The sequence below is a fragment of the Mytilus trossulus genome, chromosome 5 (genome assembly GCF_036588685.1).
Source record: "Mytilus trossulus isolate FHL-02 chromosome 5, PNRI_Mtr1.1.1.hap1, whole genome shotgun sequence".
In the NCBI taxonomy this organism is placed as follows: Eukaryota; Metazoa; Mollusca; class Bivalvia; order Mytilida; family Mytilidae; genus Mytilus; species Mytilus trossulus.
The window spans coordinates 28,928,268-28,950,420 of NC_086377.1; the positions used below are offsets into that span (position 1 = coordinate 28,928,268).

General features: G+C 30.7%; 1 protein-coding gene across 1 annotated transcript; it reads right to left on the reverse strand.

Moving 5' to 3' along the window:
• Positions 1-19,739: 19,739 nt before the first annotated feature.
• On the reverse strand, positions 19,740-20,986 carry LOC134717825 (neurotensin receptor type 1-like). The gene has a single exon (XM_063580318.1). It carries the CDS (start codon positions 20,984-20,986, stop codon positions 19,844-19,846), a length of 1,143 nt encoding a protein of 380 aa, XP_063436388.1. The 3' UTR covers positions 19,740-19,843.
• Between the last annotated feature and the right edge of the window lie 1,167 nt (positions 20,987-22,153).

A 22,153-nucleotide genomic window follows, 5' to 3' on the forward strand; every position in this document is an offset into this window, starting at 1 on the left:
AGAGCTATTTGCTCCTGTTGAAGGCTTCACTGTGACTTTGCTTTTTTGTGTGATTTATTTTTGTTTGTACAAATACTAGTTTTTTGGGAAAATGGATAGATAGCACATACCCATGGTTTTTTACTATTCTATAAATATAAAATAAAAGCGATTGTGGGATAACCCCTTTTGGGGCATCTACAATCTGCTCAAGTTTTGGTGTCTTTACTTTTAATGAGTTGTGAACTGTTGTTTGTGTGTTACTCTTTTCCTTTTGTAAACATGGCTTTGTCAGTTCATTTTCGACTTATGGTTTGAATGTCCTTCTTATATATCTTTCGGCTCTCTTTTGGAGAAGATTCTATTTTAGAGTTAATTATGATAAGTGTGATAGACAACTTACCTCTTTATATTAAGTTTGCAATTCATATTGTCATACAAAAGCAATGAGTATTTATCAATTTAATAAAAGAAACGAGGCAAATCCATAATTCACATCTTCTTAAAGTAATAATGCATTCAGAAATCTTGTTACAATGACATGGGTTTTTTTTCAAAATTAATTTCTATTTTCAGACATTGTCAAAATAAGAGAAAAGAAATCGTTTTTAATTTTTCTAATTCAATTGTAATTGCCTCGCATCTCCTGAGTTATAGACTCCCATAGGTATACAATTTCCCCTGTTAAAAACTTGTAAATTTATAGACAAAAAACAAAATTGGGATAACAAACTAAAACTGAGGAAAACGCTTAAATATAAACGAAGAACAACGACACAACATTAAAATGAAACACACACAGAAACTAATTTAGCATTAGACAAAATCCAATGAGGATAAAAAGATATAACATCAAGTTTGAAATATGCACTTGTAACAATTGATGCCAAGAAATTTCCTAATTCATCCCGAAACAGACTCAGGATTTATACAAGTTATGAATTAGTGTCATGATAAAGAAATTAAATACAGTATTTCTATTTTTGACAAATAGTAAACGAAAAAGATGACTTTTCGTTCTCAATTTTTGAAGAAGGTTTCAATCATTTATTGATGTTGTTACTATTGGGCATGGCTGTTGATGGCATAGTTTTTAAGTGAAGCATTTTCATTTCCAAGTTGTTGTATTTTAGATTCGAAGAATTTAATACATTTATACACAGTAGCAGTCAGTCTATAGACAATTTATTTTCAGGTTTGTATTATTACCTACAATGTCACCTATGTATAAATGTCCTATTGTTACACTTGAAGGAACCTAATATCTCAGTACAAATAAAACTGACTGATCAAAAAGTTTTACCGAGTAATATAGATGTGATCAAATATAAGGCAAAAATATTGCGTCTATGTTCCATGTTTTATATGTATCTATTTTTTCCATAAACGCCATAAAATCACATTTTTCTTTAGATATCTTTGCCCCTAAACTTTCCCTTACAGCCCTTGGATGGTGTAAACTTCCCAAAAAACGTGTATGGTGTAATGGTGTAAGGTGTATGGTGCATTGGTGTAAGGTGTATGGTGCTATGGTGTATGGTGTAAGGGGAATGGTGTAATGGTGTATGAGGAATGGTGTGATCGTGTATCGTGCAATCGGAAATGGTGTGAATGAATGGTGTACGACATTTCATTGGTTGAAATCGAAGTTCTTTTTATTTTAATTTTTCGGATTGTAAACATAATTAATAATAATAATCTTAATTAATATTTTTTCCAGAGTAGCAAATTACTTTAGACTATATATATTATAGATAAGAATACGGAAAAAAGGTAAAGGGCATACTAAAGTAACTATTTTTATTATGTTTTCATATACTTATTTATAGTGAACAATGGCTATAAGATTAGACAATTTATATCACGTGCAGCTATCATAAATTAAAAGAAATGATTTTAACTAGAGGCCGTATAAAGAGGTTATCCATGCAAAGGAACATTATTTTTATAGTTTAAACATATTTTATTGTTCCAAAAAGAGACAAATGGATTAGACACAAGTTTTCCAACTTAGTACCGTCTTCTCCAATATATCATGGGTTATCAACATCATTTTTAATGTTGCTTCTCTCCCCAATTCTGACAGGCTCTTCATAAATATTCCTTCGTAATTCACGTTTGTTTGCCTTTTGGATTTACGATTCTGTTTAAAACATTCAAAAGAAAATTGTACACTGTACAGTGTTACATGTATCATGTATTGCACATAACAGCATAAGGTGTTGTATAATAATGAACAATCTCGTCAATTGTGTTAGATTTGTCCTTATGGATTATAACAGTTATAAATAATATCAAGAACGTTTGAAAAAATACTTGGCAATGCGAACAGGATTGAAATATTTGCCACTTGTTTAGCTACCAACAAAATCAGCCAACCGACATTATATGCTATGTGTAACAGTATACTTTTTCCAGGAGAGAACTTCTCATAATTTGTATTATAAAGTCATGAAAGTAGTTAGTACCTCATTTAGTACAAAGGAAATCTCTCATGTCAGTCACATTATTGGGTGATGCCCTTCTGAATTAGTTTTCGTTAAACTCACAAACTCGACTTTTACAGTCACAATTCGAACAGATCATTGACTTTAACAGTGCTTATTTGTTTTCAAAGGCGGGTTCGTCCCCCCTGGCTTCGGGCATACTTATTGCTATTTGTCTGCCATTAATAGATATCACACAGGTTCCTGTAAAATATTTACGTCTTAAAACAAAATATCTGATGCCACCATGGAAAAGTGATTGTTATATGCATCAAAAGTTCAAGCAGCCAGCTCAGCCAGGATTAGCGATATGGTGTATCTTACAAAACATCCTGAACCACTAGGTGTAAATAAGAACACCTCAGCAAGCATGACTTATTTATGGGAAGACCCACCAATAACACAATAGCCAAAAGGAATCAGTGACATACCCATCCATATTCAGAAGTGGGAAATACAGATACAGATACTGACTTCAGTGACAGTTTTATATTACGTAAACAGAAAAGAATCAAATATTGCTGATTTGCTATGCTGCTATATAGATTTACAGATAAATATACATGAAAAAGTCCTTATATTTTGGTGGACATGTTTAAATGATTTTATTATATGAGTCAGCATGGTCAGCCTTAGGTTTCAAATCACTGAAATTTTGTTGTGAGACAATATTTTGAATAAAAATAAGACATGCCAACAATCTACCAAATTTATATCTATAGCAATCCATTCTGACATCAAAATATTGCTGATTTACTATGCTGCTATATTGATTTACATAATAAAGTGCAAAAAAGGTCAGTTTTGGTTGATGCATTAAAAAAAATTTATTATATGAGTCAGCTTGAGGAATCAAATTACTGAAATTTTGTTGACGTGTTAAAATAATTTTATTATATGAATCAGCTTGAGCATTGTTGAGTATCAAATCACTGAAATTTTGTTGACACGTTAAAATAGTTTTATCATATGAGTCAGATTAACATGCTTAAGGTATCAAATCACTGAAGTTTCAATGACACATTAAAATAATTTTATTATATGAGTCAGCTTGAACATTGTTGGTATCAAATCACTGAAATTTTGTTGACACGTTAAAATAATTGTATTGTATGAGTCAGCTTGAGGTATCAAATCACTGAAATTTTGTTGACGCATTAAAATAGTTTTATCATATGAGTCAGCTTAACATGCTTAAGGTATCAAATCACTGAAATTTTGTTGACGGATTGAAATAATTTTATTATATGAGTCAGCTTGAGCATTGTTGAGGTATCAAATCACTGAAATTTTGTTGACGGATTGAAATAATTTTATTATATAAGTCAGCTGATCATTGTTGAGGTATCAAATCACTGAAATTTTGTTGATGCGTTAAAATAATTGTATTGTATGGGTCAGCTTGAGGTATCAAATCACTGAAATTTTGTTGACGCATTAAAAGAATTTTAGTATATGAGTCAGCTTGAGCATTGTTGAGGTATCAAATCACTGAAATTTTGTTGACACGTTAAAATAATTTTATTATATGAGTCAGCTTGAGGTATCAAATCACTGAAATTGTGTTGCAAGACACTATTTTGAATAAAAAGAGGATATGCTGGCAATTTAAATGATTGGAATAAAATTGTGTTGACATTGTGTTGCAGTGTTGCTATCATTTGTTTAATGCAATGCATTCTGACATGAAAATATTGCTGATTTACTATGCAGGTATATATATAGATTTACATAATAAAATATAAATATGGTCAGTATTGGTTAATGCTTTGATATAATTTTACTTTACAAGTCAGCTTGAGGTATCAACTCATTGAAATTTTGATGCGAGACACTTTTTTGAAAAAAAGAGAACATACTGGCAATCTAGATTGATTGGAATAAGCCGGTTAAATAAATGCGTGCAAATGTAATCAAAAGTTGAGGGAAAACGTAAAACATTTTAGTTCCCAGATGCTCTATTGTAATTGTTAAAATGTTGAACAAAGCATATTTTGTATAAAACGCGCGAAAGCAATGCATTATAAAAAAAATGTGTACACGACAAACATGTCATGTCATGATTTGTGAAACATACATGTAATGTAGATCTACTTGGAATTTCTAAAAAATTCAGATAAAATCAAACATCGATAAACATCTAAGACTATTTTGTGTTTAAGAAACAAGTAATTTGTCCAATCTGATTTTCCAAAATTACATACAAATCTAGAACTTTGCATATCAACGTGTTTTAAAGTACTGTATGATATCTTAAACAATCCTACAGTTGAAGCAGACAAAAAGAAAAAGATATATTGCACAACCCAGAAATATAACTTCTAAATAGCTAAAAATAAATGAAAGATTTGAATTAAATCCACTTTTTTTTTCATTTTAAAACTTACTTGCTATCAACATTCCAGCAGCACCTGTATACGGGGTAAATATCTCCCAATTGATACGATATTCTCGTGCTTGCATTTCCTATCATGATTTTCTTTATAGAGGGTTGCTGCTCACAAGGAAGCTATTAAACCAAGAGTTCCAAATGGTGAAGTTGAAATCATCCCTTCGTAAATTTTACGGACGCCATCACGAGTTGGTTGACCGTTATGGAATAACAGTTTCACAAATGATATCGAATATGTTCCTTACCTCGTAACTACAATCCCCTTCCCTTTCATGAATTTGACCTACCGAGTTAGACTATTTACCGGATTTTTGTAATCAAATAAGCAACACGACGGGTGCCGCATTTGGAGCAGGATCTGCTTACCCTTCCGGAGCACCTGAGATAACCCCTAGTTTTTGATGGGGTTCGTGTTGTTTATTCTTTTATTTTTCTATGTTGTGTCATGTGAACTATTGTTTTTCTGTTTGTCTTTTTCCTTTTTAGCCATGGCGTTGTCAGTTTGTTTTGGATTTATGAGTTTGACTGTACCTTTGGTATCTTTCGTCCATCTTTTATATGGATAAAACAATACGGAATCGAGTCTAGTGAATTGTGTTTACCTCCGCGTATTTAAACTAATCATTTAGCGGGGTTAACTAACATTTGGATTTTTTATCATTTGTCTTATGGTTTACCGTCATAAACTTGCTGTGAGGTGAGATTTATTTGACTTTTCTTTTTGTGTGATTTTTGTTTGGGGTTGTACAAGTACTTTTTTTGAGTGGATCCATACCACATATCCGTTTTCTTTACTATCTTATAAATATAAAACAAAAGCGATTGTGGGATTACCCCTTTCGGAACACCTACAATCTGTCCAAGTTTTGAGTTTTTATTTTTTTTATATTTTATGAACTGTTGCTTGTATGTTAACTTTCCTTTTGTAGACATAGCTTTGTCAGTTTACATTTGACTCCTAGTTTGAATGTCCTTTTAGTATATCTTTCGGCTCTCTTTTGAAGAAGATGGTATTTTAGAGTTAGTTATGATAAGTGTGATAGACTAGCATCTGTATATTAAGTTTGCAATTCATATTGTCATACAAATGCAATGATTATTTATCCATTTAATGACAGAAAGAGGCAAATTCATAATTTAAACACATCTTTTTAAAGTGCTAATGCATTAATAAATCTTGTTACTATGACACTGTATCTGTATTTTCAAAATTAACTTCTATGTTTAGAACAAGAGAAAAGAAGACATTTTTTAATTTTCTAATTCGATTGTAATTGCCTCTAATCTTCCGGGTTTCAGGCCATCAGGTGTATAAAATTTCCTTTAAAAACATGAGCATATATAGTAATGAAGGACGTGTAATTAACACATTACGTGCTGGAAAACGATGTTTCTGATGAATAGTAGCATGCTTGATGAGTGTCGTAATTGTGGTGTTACTTCATAAACCCTTGTATTAAAATGATCTCCGTGAATTGAAAATCAACTGTGCGATCTAAAACTCCTCTTTTGATTGATATACGAATATAATACATTTACTCTAAGTCTGAAATATGCACTTGTAACAACTGATGCCATGACATTTCCAACTTCATCCCGAAATAGACTTATCCTTAATACAAGGTATGAATTAGTGTCATGTTAAAGAAATTAAGAAAAATGAATACAGTATTTCCATTATTGACAAACAGTAAACAAATAAGATGGCTTTTCTTTCTCAATTTTTGTAGTTTGTTTCAATCATCTATTTAAGTTGTTTCTATTGGACATTGATGTTGATGGCATAATTTTTCAGTGAAGAATTTTCATTTTCATATTGTTGTGTCACTAGATTTGAAGACATTAAGACAGTGATACACTCCAGCAGTCTGTCTATAGAGAATTTTTTTTCAAGTTAGTATTAATACCTACAATGTATAGTTGTTCTTTTGTCACTTGTTTTAATTACACTTGAAGGTACCTAATATCTTAGTACAAATAAAATTGACGAATCAAAATATATATATATGTGATCAAACATAAGATTAAAAATACATCTATGCCCCATTTTTATCTATTCTTCCCATACACGCAATAAAATCTCATTTTTGTTTAGCAAAATTGTCAGCAAAAATACAGGCGAAAGATACAAGAGTAGCAGTCAAAATCAAAGATCGAAATATTTGAATACGCCATGGCTAAACAATAAAAAGACAAAGGGACAAATATTAGAATAAAAGATATAAAAATTAATACAATAGATTAAGCATCACGAACTCCGTGACAAACGGGGTATTCTTAGGTGCTCCGGAAGATAAAAAAGATCCTGCTCAAAAAGTGGCACCCGTTTTGTGGCTCACGTTATTGCAAACCCTGGAAATAGTTTAATTCAGTAGATCACATATAATCACATCAACTGTTATGTGTGCCATGTCATACCATTTAATAATATTGACGTAAAGAATGTATGTCCTTGTCTCACAGATAAAATAACTACCGTGTATGGAACACACTTATCTGATCCTCAGATCAGCATCCATTAGGTAAGAATCTGAGTTATGTCTCTAAGTTAGTGTATATAGCCAAGAGATATATTTTAATCTTCGTATCTGATAATAGTATCCATTGTTAATGCTGATAATTTCTGAACATCGTTACGACTACTTTGCGGTATCCACATTGTTAAATCTGCAAACTTAGCTAATATGACTATATAATGGTGCATGTGTTGCCTTAAGGAGTGAATTTCATCACAAATAATAGGAAAGACAATTATGTCCTTTCATAACCGAAAGTCATATTTTACAATTTTTAAAACATTTAGAAATCTGTTCAGTCTCTAATTTTGAATAACTTGTTTTCCGAAAACCAAAAAGCTTGCCTGTACTTAGAACATCATCATCTTCAAAAAAACATGAATCCTATTTTAGGATAAAACTGAAAGAACAATTATTCATAACAAATGTTCAATTAAGAAATAATTTCAGTATCACATTTCTCTCAATGTGTTTTAAATATCTTAAGGAAATCAGCCAAATATATGTTTCTGCAATGTACTTTATAATATCAAAACTTATTTAAATCAAATTGTTCATGTAAATGTTTCCTGTCTTAGGTTAATTTGTTAATTTTAAAGGGCATGCTATATTTCAAGGTATCTAATCTAATCACAATATTTTCTGTATAAACACGTACTATGTTACGAATACACAAATCAACACATACAAGTAAATGCTTATTTTTTTTTATTTTTTTATATACTTTTGTTTGTGTGTTGTGTTTCGTCAATTTTAAGAACGCTTTGCTTATTCGACGTTCGTAAGGTTAATGATAATAAACAAAAAAAATCATAATGTGAAGATTATTGACATATTACAGGTTTGGTGTCACGTCAAGTCGCTAATCTTCTTATAAATAAGATATTAAACTCCATTCATTATATCAGACAATATCTTCTTAATCTGTTTCAACAGTATTCGTGTTTTTTTATTTATTTAAAACTTGATCTTCAAAACCTATAGGAATGTACACAGAACCTTTATGATCATTACATGTAACTTAAATTTTAAAAAAAAATCTGTATTTAAACTCTTCCCATGATATTACTGCACTAAAACTCTGAATTAATCCAAATATTTGAGTCTTTCAATACATTTGATAAATACAAGTTAATCTTTTCAATCTGGTTTTGTTTCTAATTACAACAAAAAAGGCAGAAAGTCACGTTTGTAAATGATCTTGCATATTTTAATCACGATCTAGGCACTATATAGAAGTAAATCCTAACGTTGAAGCAACTTAATGGAAATATAATATATTTTTTGGCAAAAACAATGGCTTTAGAAAAACAGAAAAAAAAAATAGAGTTTGAAATAAAATCTTCTTCCTATTAGATTTAACAGCAACAAATGTATTCAATTCATGTAGATGAGATACTAAGGCATCTATTTTAATTTGAATTAGTTAACTTTCGTCCATTTAAACTCATCAGTAAACAAGGTTAACCAAGATACAGATCTTTAAACGTTTTACAAATATGAATGAAAGGGCATGTTGTTTACAGATAGTTGGTGATGATTAGTATAGATAACATCTATTATTTACATGTTAAATAAAATATCACATTGTGAGTTTTACAAAATGTTGGCTTTCAGCGTTTTTATTGCACAATTTTCCCATTTGAACAAACTATTTGATTTGTGTAATTCTTTACAATGACTGTGGTTTGAAATTCTCATTCTGTCACAATGAAGCTATAAATTTGCCGCGAAAAAATTCAATGTGAACCATAGAAACGTAGAAATGAGATGTGATTTGTCAAATAGACAGCAACCTGGGCTTTTAAATAACTTGAACTATTAAATAACAAACATGAACGTTGTCTTTCTCAATATTTTGTGCTATTTTTCAAATTATTGATCCGTGTGCGAAAAATATTTCTCATCACTAGTGAAATATCAGTTCGCGTTAAATAATTTGTCGAAATTTGATTATGACCAAAAAAAAAGAGAAAACTCCAATAAGGGTTAATCAAAATAATTCGACATAAAAAGGTTGAAGTTATGCCTTTTTGTAAACAGTTATTTTTGAAAACACATCATATCATTTAACTGTCACAGTTTCTTTGGAATAGAGATAACAAGCAAAATATATTACTTGACCTTGACTGATCTCAATTTATTTCAAATGGACAAAGGACTTCATAACAAAAGACTGTACGACTTGTAACGTATTAAATGACCCAACATCGCCAATCTTAAATTTTCAAAGGAAAATAACTCCTTTAAGATGTCTTCCGATCACTCAAGTTAATAGTAACCAAATCATTCTTAAGACATTTAAGAGTAGACGAACAATTTTTTAAAGATACAAGTATTATGTCCAATCTTATTTTCAAAGATTGCATATAAATCTAGAACTTTGCGTATCAACGTTTTATAATGTACTTTATAGTCGCCGTCAGCTAAAATTCGTAGCGGTTATCGGTAAAAATAATCTAAACTATCAACCGCGTTCTCTCGAGATATAGTTTTTCTCATTCCATTCATAAATCGCAAAAAGAAAAACCACTACTGACCTGCCTTTTAAGTGATCGCACTGTAATAATCCTGACCTTCACATTTTCCAGAATGTTTTCAATTGTAATTCCGCCATCTTCGTTTCTATGAGGATCATTTGTTTACATGTGAAATTCGTCATTTACGCAGTTTCCTGAAATGTTCTTTTCATTGATGTGATACGGTTTCCCGCGCTTTATGCAAATGTTATGAAATTGAACTCCAGGGGAACACTTCTGAAAAAAACAATGGCGGATTCCACCATTGAAAATAGTCTTGGAAAATGTGAAGGTCAGGATAATCACAGTGCAATCACTTAAAAGGTAGGTCAGTAGTGGTTTTTCTTTTTGCGATTTATGAATGGAATGTGAAAAACTATATCTCAAGTGAACGTGGTTGATAGTTTAGATTATTTTAATTGATCACCGCTACGAATTTCAGCTGACGGCGACTATAGTCACGAATTAGGCATTGTATTCATGATATCTTAAACAATGCTAAAGTTGAAGCAAATAAATAGAAAATTGATATATTGCAGAACCAAAACATATAGTTTCTGATTAACTGAAAATAACTGAGGAAGTTTGAATTAAATCCATTTTTAATCATTTTGAAACTTACTATCAATTTATATATATAAAACAATACGACGTCGAGTTTAATTAATTGTGTTTATCTCGGTGTATTCAAACTAGTCATTTAGCGGGGTTAACTAACAATAGGATTTCTTAACATTTGTCTTATTGTTTACCGTCATAAACTTGCTGTGATGTGAGAGCATTTTGCTCCTGTTGAAGGCTTCACTGTGACTTTGCTTTTTTGTGTGATTTATTTTTGTTTGTACAAATACTAGTTTTTTTGGGAAAATGGATAGATAGCACATACCCGTGTTTTTTTACTATTCTATAAATATAAAATAAAAGCGATTGTGGGATAACCCCTTTCGGGGCATCTACAATCTGCCCAAGTTTTGGTGTCTTTACTTTTAATGAGTTGTGAACTGTTGTTTGTGTGTTACTCTTTTCCTTTTGTAAACATGGCTTTGTCAGTTCATTTTCGACTTATGGTTTGAATGTCCTTCTTATATATCTTTCGGCTCTCTTTTGAAGAAGATTCTATTTTAGAGTTAATTATGATAAGTGTGATAGACAACTTACATCTTTATATTAAGATTGCAATTCATATTGTCATACAAAAGCAATGATTATTTATCAATTTAATAAAAGAAAAGAGGCAAATCAATAATTCACATCTTCTTAAAGTAATAATGCATTCAGAAATCTTGTTACAATGACATGGTTTTTATTTCAAAATTAATTTCTATTTTCAGACATTGTTAGAATAAGAGAAAAGAAATCGTTTTTAATTTTTCTAATTCAATTGTAATTGCCTCGCATCTCCTGAGTTATAGACTCCCAGAGGTATATAATTTCCCCTGTTCAAAACTTGTAAATTTATAGACAAAAAACAAAATTGGGGTAACAAACTAAAACTGAGGAAAACGCTAAAAATATAAACGAAAAACAACGACACAACATTAAAATGTAACACACACAGAAACTAATTAAGCATTAGACAAAATCCGATAAGGATAAAAAATATAACATCAAGTTTGAAATATGCACTTGTAACAATTGATGCCAAGAAATTTCCTAATTCATCTCAAAACAGACTCAACATTAATACAAGTTATGAATTAGTGTCATGATAAAGAAATTAAATACAGTATTTCTATTTTTGACAAACAGTTAACGAAAAAGATGACTTTTCGTTCTCAAATTTTGAAGTAGGTTTCAATCATTTATTAAGGTTGTTTCTATTGGACATGGCTGTTGATGGCATAGTTTTTAAGTGAAGCATTTTCATTTCCAAGTTGTTGTGTTTTTAGATTCGAAGAATTTAATACATTTATACACAGTAGCAGTCAGTCTATAGACAATTTATTTTCAGGTATGTATTATTACCTACAATGTCACCTATGTATAAATGTCCTATTGTTACACTTGAAGGAACCTAATATCTCAGTACAAATAAAACTGACTGATCAAAAAGTTTTACCGAGTAATATAGATGTGATCAAATATAAGGCAAAAATATTGCGTCTATGTTCCATGTTTTATATTTATCTATTTTTTTCCATTAACGCCATAAAATCACATTTTTCTTTAGATATCTGTGCCCCTAAACTTTCCATTACAGCCCTTGGATGGTGTAAACTTCCAAAAAAAACGTGTATGGTGTAATGGTGTAAGGTGTATGGTGCATTGGTGTAAGGTGTATGGTGCTATGGTCTATGGTGTAAGGGAAATGGTGTAATGGTGTATGAGGAATGGTGTGATCGTGTATCGTGCAATCGGAAATGGTGTGAATGAATGGTGTACGACATTTCATTGGTTGAAATCGAAGTTCTTTTTATTTTAATTTTTCGGATTGTAAACATAATTAATAATAATAATCTTAATTAATATTTTTTCCAGAGTAGCAAATTACTTTAGACTATATATATTATAGATAAGAATACGAAAAAAAAAGTTAAAGTGCATACTAAAGTAACTATTTTTTATTATGTTTTCATATACTTATTTATAGTGAACAATGGCTATAAGATTAGACAATTTATATCACGTGCAGCAATCATAAATTAAAAGAAATGATTTTAACTAGAAGCCGTATAAAGAGGTTATCCATGCAAAGGAACATTATTTTTATATTTTAAACATATTTTATTGTTCCAAAAAGAGACAAATGGATTAGACACAAGTTTTCCAACTTAGTAACGTCTTCTACAATATATCATGGGTTATCAACATCATTTTTAATGTTGCTTCGCTCCCCAATTCTGACAGGCTCTTCATAAATATTCCTTCGTAATTCACGTTTGTTTGCCTTTTGGATTTACGATTCTGTTTAAAACATTCAAAAGAAAATTGTACACTGTACAGTGTTACATGTATCATGTATTGCACATAACAGCATAAGGTGTTGTATAATAATGAACAATCTCGTCAATTGTGTTAGATTTGTCCTTATGGATTATAACAGTTATAAATAATATCGTGAACGTTTGAAAAAATACTTGGCAATGCGAACAGGATTGAAATATTTGCCACTTGTTTAGCTACCAACAAAATCAGCCAACCGACATTATATGCTATGTGTAACAGTATACTTTTTCCAGCAGAGAACTTCTCATAATTTTCATCATAAAGTCATGAAAGTAGTTAGTACCTTATTTAGTACAAAGGAAATCTCTCATGTCAGTCACATTATTGGGTGATGCTCTTCTGGATAAGTTTTCGTTAAACTCACAAACTCGACTTTTACAGTCACAATTCGAACAGATCATTGACTTTAACAGTGCTTATTTGTTTTCAAAGGCGGGTGTGTCCCCCCTGGCTTCGGGCATACTTATTGCTATTTGTCTGCCATTAATAGATATCACACAGGTTCCTGTAAAATATTGTATGGGTCAGCTTGAGGTATCAAATCACTGAAATTTTGTTGACGCATTAAAAGAATTTTAGTATATGAGTCAGCTTGAGCATTGTTGAGGTATCAAATCACTGAAATTTTTTTGACATGTTAAAATAATTTTATTATATGAGTCAGCTTGAGGTATAAAATCACTGAAATTTTGTTGCAAGACACTATTTTGAATAAAAAGAGGATATGCTGGCAATTTAAATGATTGGAATAAAATTGTGTTGACATTGTGTTGCAGTGTTGCTATCATTTGTTTAATGCAATGCATTCTGACATGAAAATATTGCTGATTTACTATGCAGCTATATATATAGATTTACATAATAAAATATAAATATGGTCAGTATTGGTTAATGCTTTGATATAATTTTACTATACAAGTCAGCTTGAGGTATCAACTCACTGAACTTTTGATGCGAGACACTTTTTTGAATAAAAGAGAACATGCTGGCAATCTAGATTGATTGGAATAAGCCGGTTAAATAAATGCGTGCAAATGTAATCAAAAGTTGAGGGAAAACGTAAAACATTTTAGTTCCCAGATGCTCTATTGTAATTGTTAAAATGTTGAACAAAGCATATTTTGTATAAAACGCGCGAAAGCAATGCATTATAAAAAAATGTGTACACGACAAACATGTCATGTCATGATTCGTGAAACATACATGTAATGTAGATCTACTTGGAATTTCTAAAAAATTCAGATAAAATCAAACATCGATAAACATCTAAGACTATTTTGTGTTTAAGAAACAAGTAATATGTCCAATCTGATTTTAAAAAATTAGATACAAATCTAGAACTTTGCATATCAACGTGTTTTAAAGTACTGTATGATATCTTAAACAATCCTACAGTTGTAGCAGACAAAAAGAAATAGATATATTGCACAACCCAGAAATATAACTTCTAAATAACTAAAAATAAATGAAAGATTTGAATTAAATCCACTTTTTTTTTCATTTTAAAACTTACTTGCTATCAACATTCCAGCAGCACCTGTATACGGGGTAAATATCTCCCAATTGCATTTCCTATCATGATTTTCTTGATAGAGGGTTGCTGCTCCCAAGGAAGCTATTAAACCAAGAGTTCCAAATGGTGAAGTTGAAATCATCCCTTCGTAAATTTTACGGACGCCATCACGAGTTGGTTGACCGTTATGGAATAACAGTTTCACAAATGATATCGAATATGTTCCTTACCTCGTAACTACAATCCCCTTCCCTTTCATGAATTTGACCTACCGAATTAGACTATTTACCGGATTTGTAATCAAATAAGCAACACGACGGGTGCCGCATTTGGAGCAGGATATGCTTACCCTTCCGGAGCACCTGAGATCACCCCTAGTTTTTGATGGGGTTCGTGTTGTTTATTCTTTTATTTTTCTATGTTGTGTCATGTGAACTATTGTTTTTCTGTTTGTCTTTTTCCTTTTTAGCCATGGTGTTGTCAGTTTGTTTTGGATTTATGAGTTTGACTGTACCTTTGGTATCTTTCGTCCCTCTTTTATATGGATAAAACAATACGGAATCGAGTCAAGTGAATTGTGTTTACCTCCGCGTATTTAAACTAATCATTTAGCGGGGTTAACTAACATTTGGATTTTTTATCATTTGTTTTATGGTTTACCGTCATAAACTTGCTGTGAGGTGAGAGTTATTTGACTTTTCTTTTTTGTGTGATTTTTTTGGGGGGTTGTACAAGTACTTTTTTTAAGTGGATCCATACCACATATCCGTTTTCTTTACTATTTTATAAATATAAAATAAAAGCGATTGTGGGATTACCCCTTCGAAACACCTACAATCTGTCCAAGTTTTGAGTCTTTATTTTTTTTATATTTTATGAACTGTTGCTTGTATGTTAACTTTCCTTTTGTAGACATAGATTTGTCAGTTTACATTTGACTCCTAGTTTGAATGTCCTTTTAGTATATCTTTCGGCTCTCTTTTAAAGAAGATGGTAGTTTAGAGTTAGTTATGATAAGTGTGATAGACTAGCATCTTTATATTAAGTTTGCAATTCATATTATCATACAAATGCAATGATTATTTATCCATTTAATGACAGAAAGAGGCAAATTCATAATTCAAACACATCTTTTTAAAGTGCTAATGCATTAAGAAATCTTGTTACTATGACACTGTATCTGTATTTTCAAAATTATTTTTTTATTTTTAGAACAAGAGAAAAGAAGTCATTTTTTAATTTTCTAATTCGATTGTAATTGCCCCTAATCTTCCGGGTTAAAGGCCCTCAGATGTATGAAATTTCCTTTAAAAACCTGAACATATATAGTAATTAACACATTTTCCGATGAATAGTAGCATGCTTGATGAGTGTCGTAATTGTGGTGTTACTTCATAAACCCTTGTATTAAAATGATCTCCGTGAATTGAAAATCAACTGTGCGATCTAAAACTCCTCTTTTGATTGATATACGAATATAATACATTTACTCTCAGTCTGAAATATGCACTTGTAACAACTGATGCCAAGACATTTCCCACTTCATCCCAAAATAGACTTATCCTTAATACAAGGTATGAATTAGTGTCATGTTAAAGAAATTAAAAAAAATTATTACAGTATTTCCATTATTGACAAACAGTACACGAATAAGATGGCTTTTCTTTCTCAATTTTTGTAGTTTGTTTCAATTATCTATTTAAGTTGTTTCTATTGGACATTGATGTTGATGGCATAGTTTTTCAGTGAAGAATTTTCATTTCCAAATTGTTGTGCCACTAGATTTGAAGACATTAAGACAGTGATACACACCAGCAGTCAGTCTATAGAGAATTTGTTTCAAGTTAGTATTTATACCTACAATGTATAGTTGTTCTTTTGTCACTTGTTTTAATTACACCTGAAGCTACCTAATATCTAAGTACAAATAAAATTGACGAATCAAAATATATATATATGTGATCAAACATAAAGCAAAAAAATACATCTATGCCCCATTTTTATCTATTCTTCCCATAAAAGCAATAAAATCTCATTTTTGTTTAGCAAAATTGTCAGCAAAAATACAGGCGAAAGATAAAAGAGTAGCAGTCAAAATCAAAGATCGAAATATTTGATAACGCCATGGCTAAACAATAAAAAGACAAAGGGACAAATATTAGAATAAAAGATATAAAAAATAATACAATAGATTAAGCATCACGAACTCCGTGACAAACGGGGTATTCTCAGGTGCTCCGGAAGATAAAAAAAGATCCTGCTCAAAAAGTGGCACCCGTTTTGTGGCTCACGTTTTTGCAAACCCTGGAAATATTTTAATTCAGTAGATCATATTCAATCACATCAACTGTTATTTATTCCATGTCATACCATTTAATAGTATTGACGTAAAGAATGTGTATCCTTGTCTCACAGATAAAATTACTATAATGTATGGAACATACTTATCTGATCCTAAGATCAGCATCAAATAGTGAAAGAATCTGAGTTATGTCTGTCAATAAGTGTATATAGCCGAGAGATATATGTTGATCTTCGTATCTGATTATAGTATCCATTGTTAATGCTGATAATTTCTAACCATCGTTACGAATACTTTGCGGTATACACATTGGTAAATCTGAAAATTAAGCTTAGACGACTATATAATGGTTCATGCATTGCCTTAAGTAGTGATTTTTTTCACAAATAATAGGAAAGACTATGATGTCCTTTCATACCCGAAAGTCATATTTAACAATTCTTACAACATTTGGAAATCATTTCCGGCATTAATTTTGAAGAATTTGTTTTCCGAAAACCAAACACCAAAAACCTTGCATTTACATCATCTTAAAGTAAACATGAATCCTTTTTATGATAAAACTGGAAGAACAACTATTCATAATAATCGTTCCATTTAGAAATAATTTCAGTATCACATTTCCGTCAAAGAGTTTTAAACATCTTAGAAATCAGCCAAATAAATGTTTCTGCAATGTATTTTATAATATAAAAACTTATTTAAATCAAAATTGTTCATATTAAAGTTTCCTGTTTTGGGTAAATTTGTTTTGCTATATTTCAAGGTATCTAATCTAATCACAAAATTTTTGTATAAACACGTGTTATGTAACGAATACACAAACCAACACATACAAATGAATGCTTAAAAATATTTTTTTTTTTTTTTTATATATACTTTTGTTGGTGTGTCGTGTTTCATCAATTTTCAGAACACTTTGCTTTTTCGACATCCGTAAAGTTAACAACACTAAACAAAAGAAATCATAATGTTATGATTTTTGACATATTACAGGTATGGTGTCACGTCAAGCCGGTTATCTGCTAATAAATAAAATTTTAAACTTCTCTCATTTTATAAGACAATATCTTCTGATTTTGTTTCAAAGGTATTCGGGTTTTTTTATATTTAGAACTTGGTCTCCAAACATATAGGACTCTTTTCGGTGATATTACAGAAAAAAGCTCTTAATTAATTCATACATTTGAGTCTTTGAATACATTTTTTTTTATACAAGTTAACCTTTTCAGTTTGTTTTTCTAATTACAAAAATAAGTTAAAACGTCACGTTTGAAAATGAACTAGCATATTTTAATCACAATCTAGGCACCATTAAGAAGTAAATCCTACTGTTAGAGCAACTTAATAGAAATACGATATTTTTGTTTGCAAATACAAATGGCTTCTGTAAAACTGGAAATAAATTAGAGTTTGAAATAAAATCCTCTTCCTATTAAATTTAACCACAAAAGTTGTATTCAATTCATATAGATGATATAATAAGGCATCTTGTTTTTATCAAATTAACGTTCGTCCATTCAAACTGATCAGTAAACAGGGTTAACCAAGATACAGATCTTACAACGTTTTACAAATATGAATGAAAGGGCATGTTGTTTACCAATAATTGGGAATGATTAGTGTCGATGACAGCTTTTATTAACATATTGAATGAAATATCACATTGTGAGTTTTACAAAATGTTTGCCTTTAGCGTTTTTAATACAAACTTTTTTCGTTTGAACAAACAATTCGATTTGTGTAATTCTTTACAATGATTGTGCTCTGAAATCCTCCTTTTGTTACTTTGGAACTTTAAATATCAATCGAAAAAAGAAGTTTAATATCATCCCGAGAAACTAAAAAAAACAGGTGTGATTTGTCAAATGGACAGCATGCTGGGCTTTTGAATAACTTAAACTATTAAATAACAAACATTAACAATGTAATTTTCAATGTTTTCTGCGTTTTTTGGAAATTCTTGCTCAGTGTGCGAAAAATATTTCTCATCACAAGTGAAATATCTGTTTACGTTAAATGATTTGTCGAAATTTGATAATGACGTCAAATTCTTCTTTATTTATTTTTTTTATTTCAAAAGAATTTCTGAATGTGATGTCATAAAAATTGATCAAATCTCATGGAGTTGCATAAAAAAAAACACGACTGTCTACAAATCTTGGAAAAGGAAAGAAAAAAATTATTGGAGGAACATAGTCCATCCGTATAACTCATCTACTTCTATATATAGCAATTCCTGATAGTCAAATTGAGTACTTAAAAGTCTCGGTTAGCCCCGTCTTGGAATATTAAAAATAAAGTATTTCAAATGGAAAACAAAAATCGTAACGTATTCGTTGCAGTGGTGGAAACCATTTAATCATATCAAACTTGGCAATTATTATCATCAGTAACATCATCTTGCAATTCGAAGAGTATATGTTAAAATGTTCATAAAATCCTACCTTCATTTATTCATTAGCAACACCATATCTACATTTTCAAATCATTGCGAAAGTTGTCATAAAAAAATCAAAATAATAGACAAAGAACTATTTTTCTTTTCAAATTATCATAGCAAATAAGTCGATAAGGGTAAAGTAAAAACGTTGGTATTTAAATTGACTTTTTTTGTCATCAGTTACGGCATAATATTACTCATAAACTGATAAAGAAGGATTCATGATTGATTTAAGGGAAAAACATTAATATTGCCGTTTTTATATAAATCAAGATAGCTACATCCCGAACGGTATAAATGAGTGAAACAAATCTATATCGAGCTTGTTCTTCATTTTGTCAAGAAATCATCATCTCAATATTTAACGCAATTTGTTGAACAGTTAAGAAGATAGTGCAATGAATCTATAAGCAGTCACTCTCCGTGTTTCACAAATTTCGAAATTTAAAAAAAAAACACAGCTAAGGTCAACGTTTCTTTTTTTCTTACTATATTGATCAAGGAAGTTCAGCTATTACATATAGAAATTCTTCTAAACAAAAGTATTATATCAGTGGTAAAATAACAAAATTGATATATATTTTTTTTTAATACCATATATAAATACAATTATGCTATTTCATAAAAATATAAAGTACGAGAACACAATTTTTCTATCATTTTTTTCATCTTTGATGAATCTCGTATATTTGCTGTTATAGCCCCGTTAACTCTTGAAGAAAACTATTTCTTTTTAATTAGCTTTACTTATATTAGTCTTAGACAAACATATGCAGCATCATCTTTAACGTTGCGATCTATACTTCTTCGTAAAGTTTTATATGAAAATAACACTCGCACTTCACGTCTGAAATATGCGCCGGTTATCAAATACAGGAAGAAATTGATACAGTAATTGATATAGAAAATTGTACGAACAAAATATAAAAGCCCTTGCCAGTACGATAAATTGACGTCTGATGTGCTAGCGTTTAGTGTTGTGACATATTTTGAAGTCAGAAAATTCCGGCACCACAACACGAGATATGGAATATTGAAAATAATAAAACATATAGACAGTGCTAAAAGAATAATTGTAAATTCTAGACGGATTGTACTTTCTTCTGTCATTACTCTCTTACAATTTTTACTTCTCTTTTGTCGAAGAAGTTTTCTCATTATTAAAATATTAATAACAATAACAATTACGAAAGGAACAAATGAAATCAGAAGTGCAAAGATTGAATCGAACACAAATGATATGAAGCCGTGTTTTGGTGATCCAGTGCAGTATAGATTACCCGCATCACTCTGGTAAATCCCGCTTAGTATTGGCTTGTATATTACTATGATAGCAGAAAATAAAAAGATGGCGGATACAATTTTCCTAGTACTTGTCGTTGTGCAAAGGTTTCTTCGAAGTAATGGAAAACAAATACCAATATATCGTTCTACTGTAAATGCTACTAATAACCAAGACGACATAAATCTCGACACATACGATACATACAATTGGAATTCACACATACCATTGACATCAAGAAATCTCACATTAGTTCCAGGGAATAAAAAAGTTAACCCTCTTCTTAGCCATTCAACTGTCACGTAAAATGTTATTATAAACAGATCGGATACAGAAAGGGCTGCTAAATACGTACTTGAAGACAACGATCGTAGATTTCGTGAAAGAAATACATTAAGTGATAGTGTATTTCCAAGAATCCCAACAACGATAATGATAGGTGTAAAATAAGCATAGAAATATCTGCCGGCATGATAAACATCTCGATATTCAGTACTGGAACTGTACAATGTTAAACAGCTGGAGGCATTAGTATTGTTAGACAATATATTAAACAGTCTGTTATATAACGAATCGCGGTGACATCGTGTTGAAGACATATTATTCATGTCGATCTGAAAAAACAATATTTTTAATTAATGATTCTATTATAAAATATTATTACGTTACACATGGTATAATCAATTTGAAAACAGGTATTCTGTTCATTTCTCTATAGGTATCAAAGGTTCCATAATTTAATACGTCAGACGCGCGATTCGTCTACATAAGACACATCAGTGATGCTCTGATCAATATATTTATAAAGCATAACAAGTCCAAAGTTGAATAGCATTGAGGACCCAAAATTCCCAGAAGTTATGTATGTGTATGCATTCTATAACTAATCATCACCCTCGTTTATGGTTTGGTTCGTGTTGATTAGTCTTTAGTGTTTTATGTTATATATTGTGTACTATAATTTGTCTCCCTGTTTTTTTTTTAAGTCATGGCAATATCAATTTATTTCAGATTCAGGAGTATGAATGGCCCTTTTGTCTCGTTCCCCTATCTTTAATTTATATATAGTAGTTAATAGTTATCAAAAGTTTACAGGATTATAATTCAGTATGCCAGACGCGCGTTTCGTGTACACAAGACTCATCAGTGACGCTCATATCAAAACAAATATAGAGCCAAACAAGAAAAAAGTTGAGGAGCATTAAGTAAATACAGCAGGTGTTATTCAGGTTTTTGTGTATAATCTTTACAGTGGCACACTAATTTGTTTTATAGATGACTGAATGTTTGAGTGAAATGATTTATGACAGTTTTACATGTCTGCATTTTAAATCGAAATATGGTTATAAGGTTTCCATAGCAATTATATATTTTAGGGAAAATCGAGGATCTAGTCGAAAAGTGTATTATTTATGTGGTAATAACAAGTGAAACTGCGAGCTACTGCTCACTGATGATACCCCCGCCGCAAGTGGATAATAGTAATAGTGTAAAAATATGCAAGTGTTCGCTAAACAAGAAGTTGTCGAGTGGTGAATCTGAAACGCATCACACGGTATAGCTGACTTATATAAATCCTGAAACCAAATTTCAGAAATCCTTGTATAGTAGTTCCTGAGAAAAATGTGACGAAAAATATTCATGGGACGGACGGACTGACTGACAGACTGACGGACTGACGGAAGGACAGACAGTGGTAAAACAATATACCCCCCTTTTTAAAGCGGGGGTATAAATATAGGGCTATTTTTTACAAATGCAAGTATCACGTAAAG

What these genes read in the sequence shown, in the direction of transcription:
- LOC134717825 (XM_063580318.1), bottom strand. Translation starts at nt 20,986, where the DNA reads ATGAATAATATGTCTTCAACACGATGTCACCGCGATTCGTTATATAAC.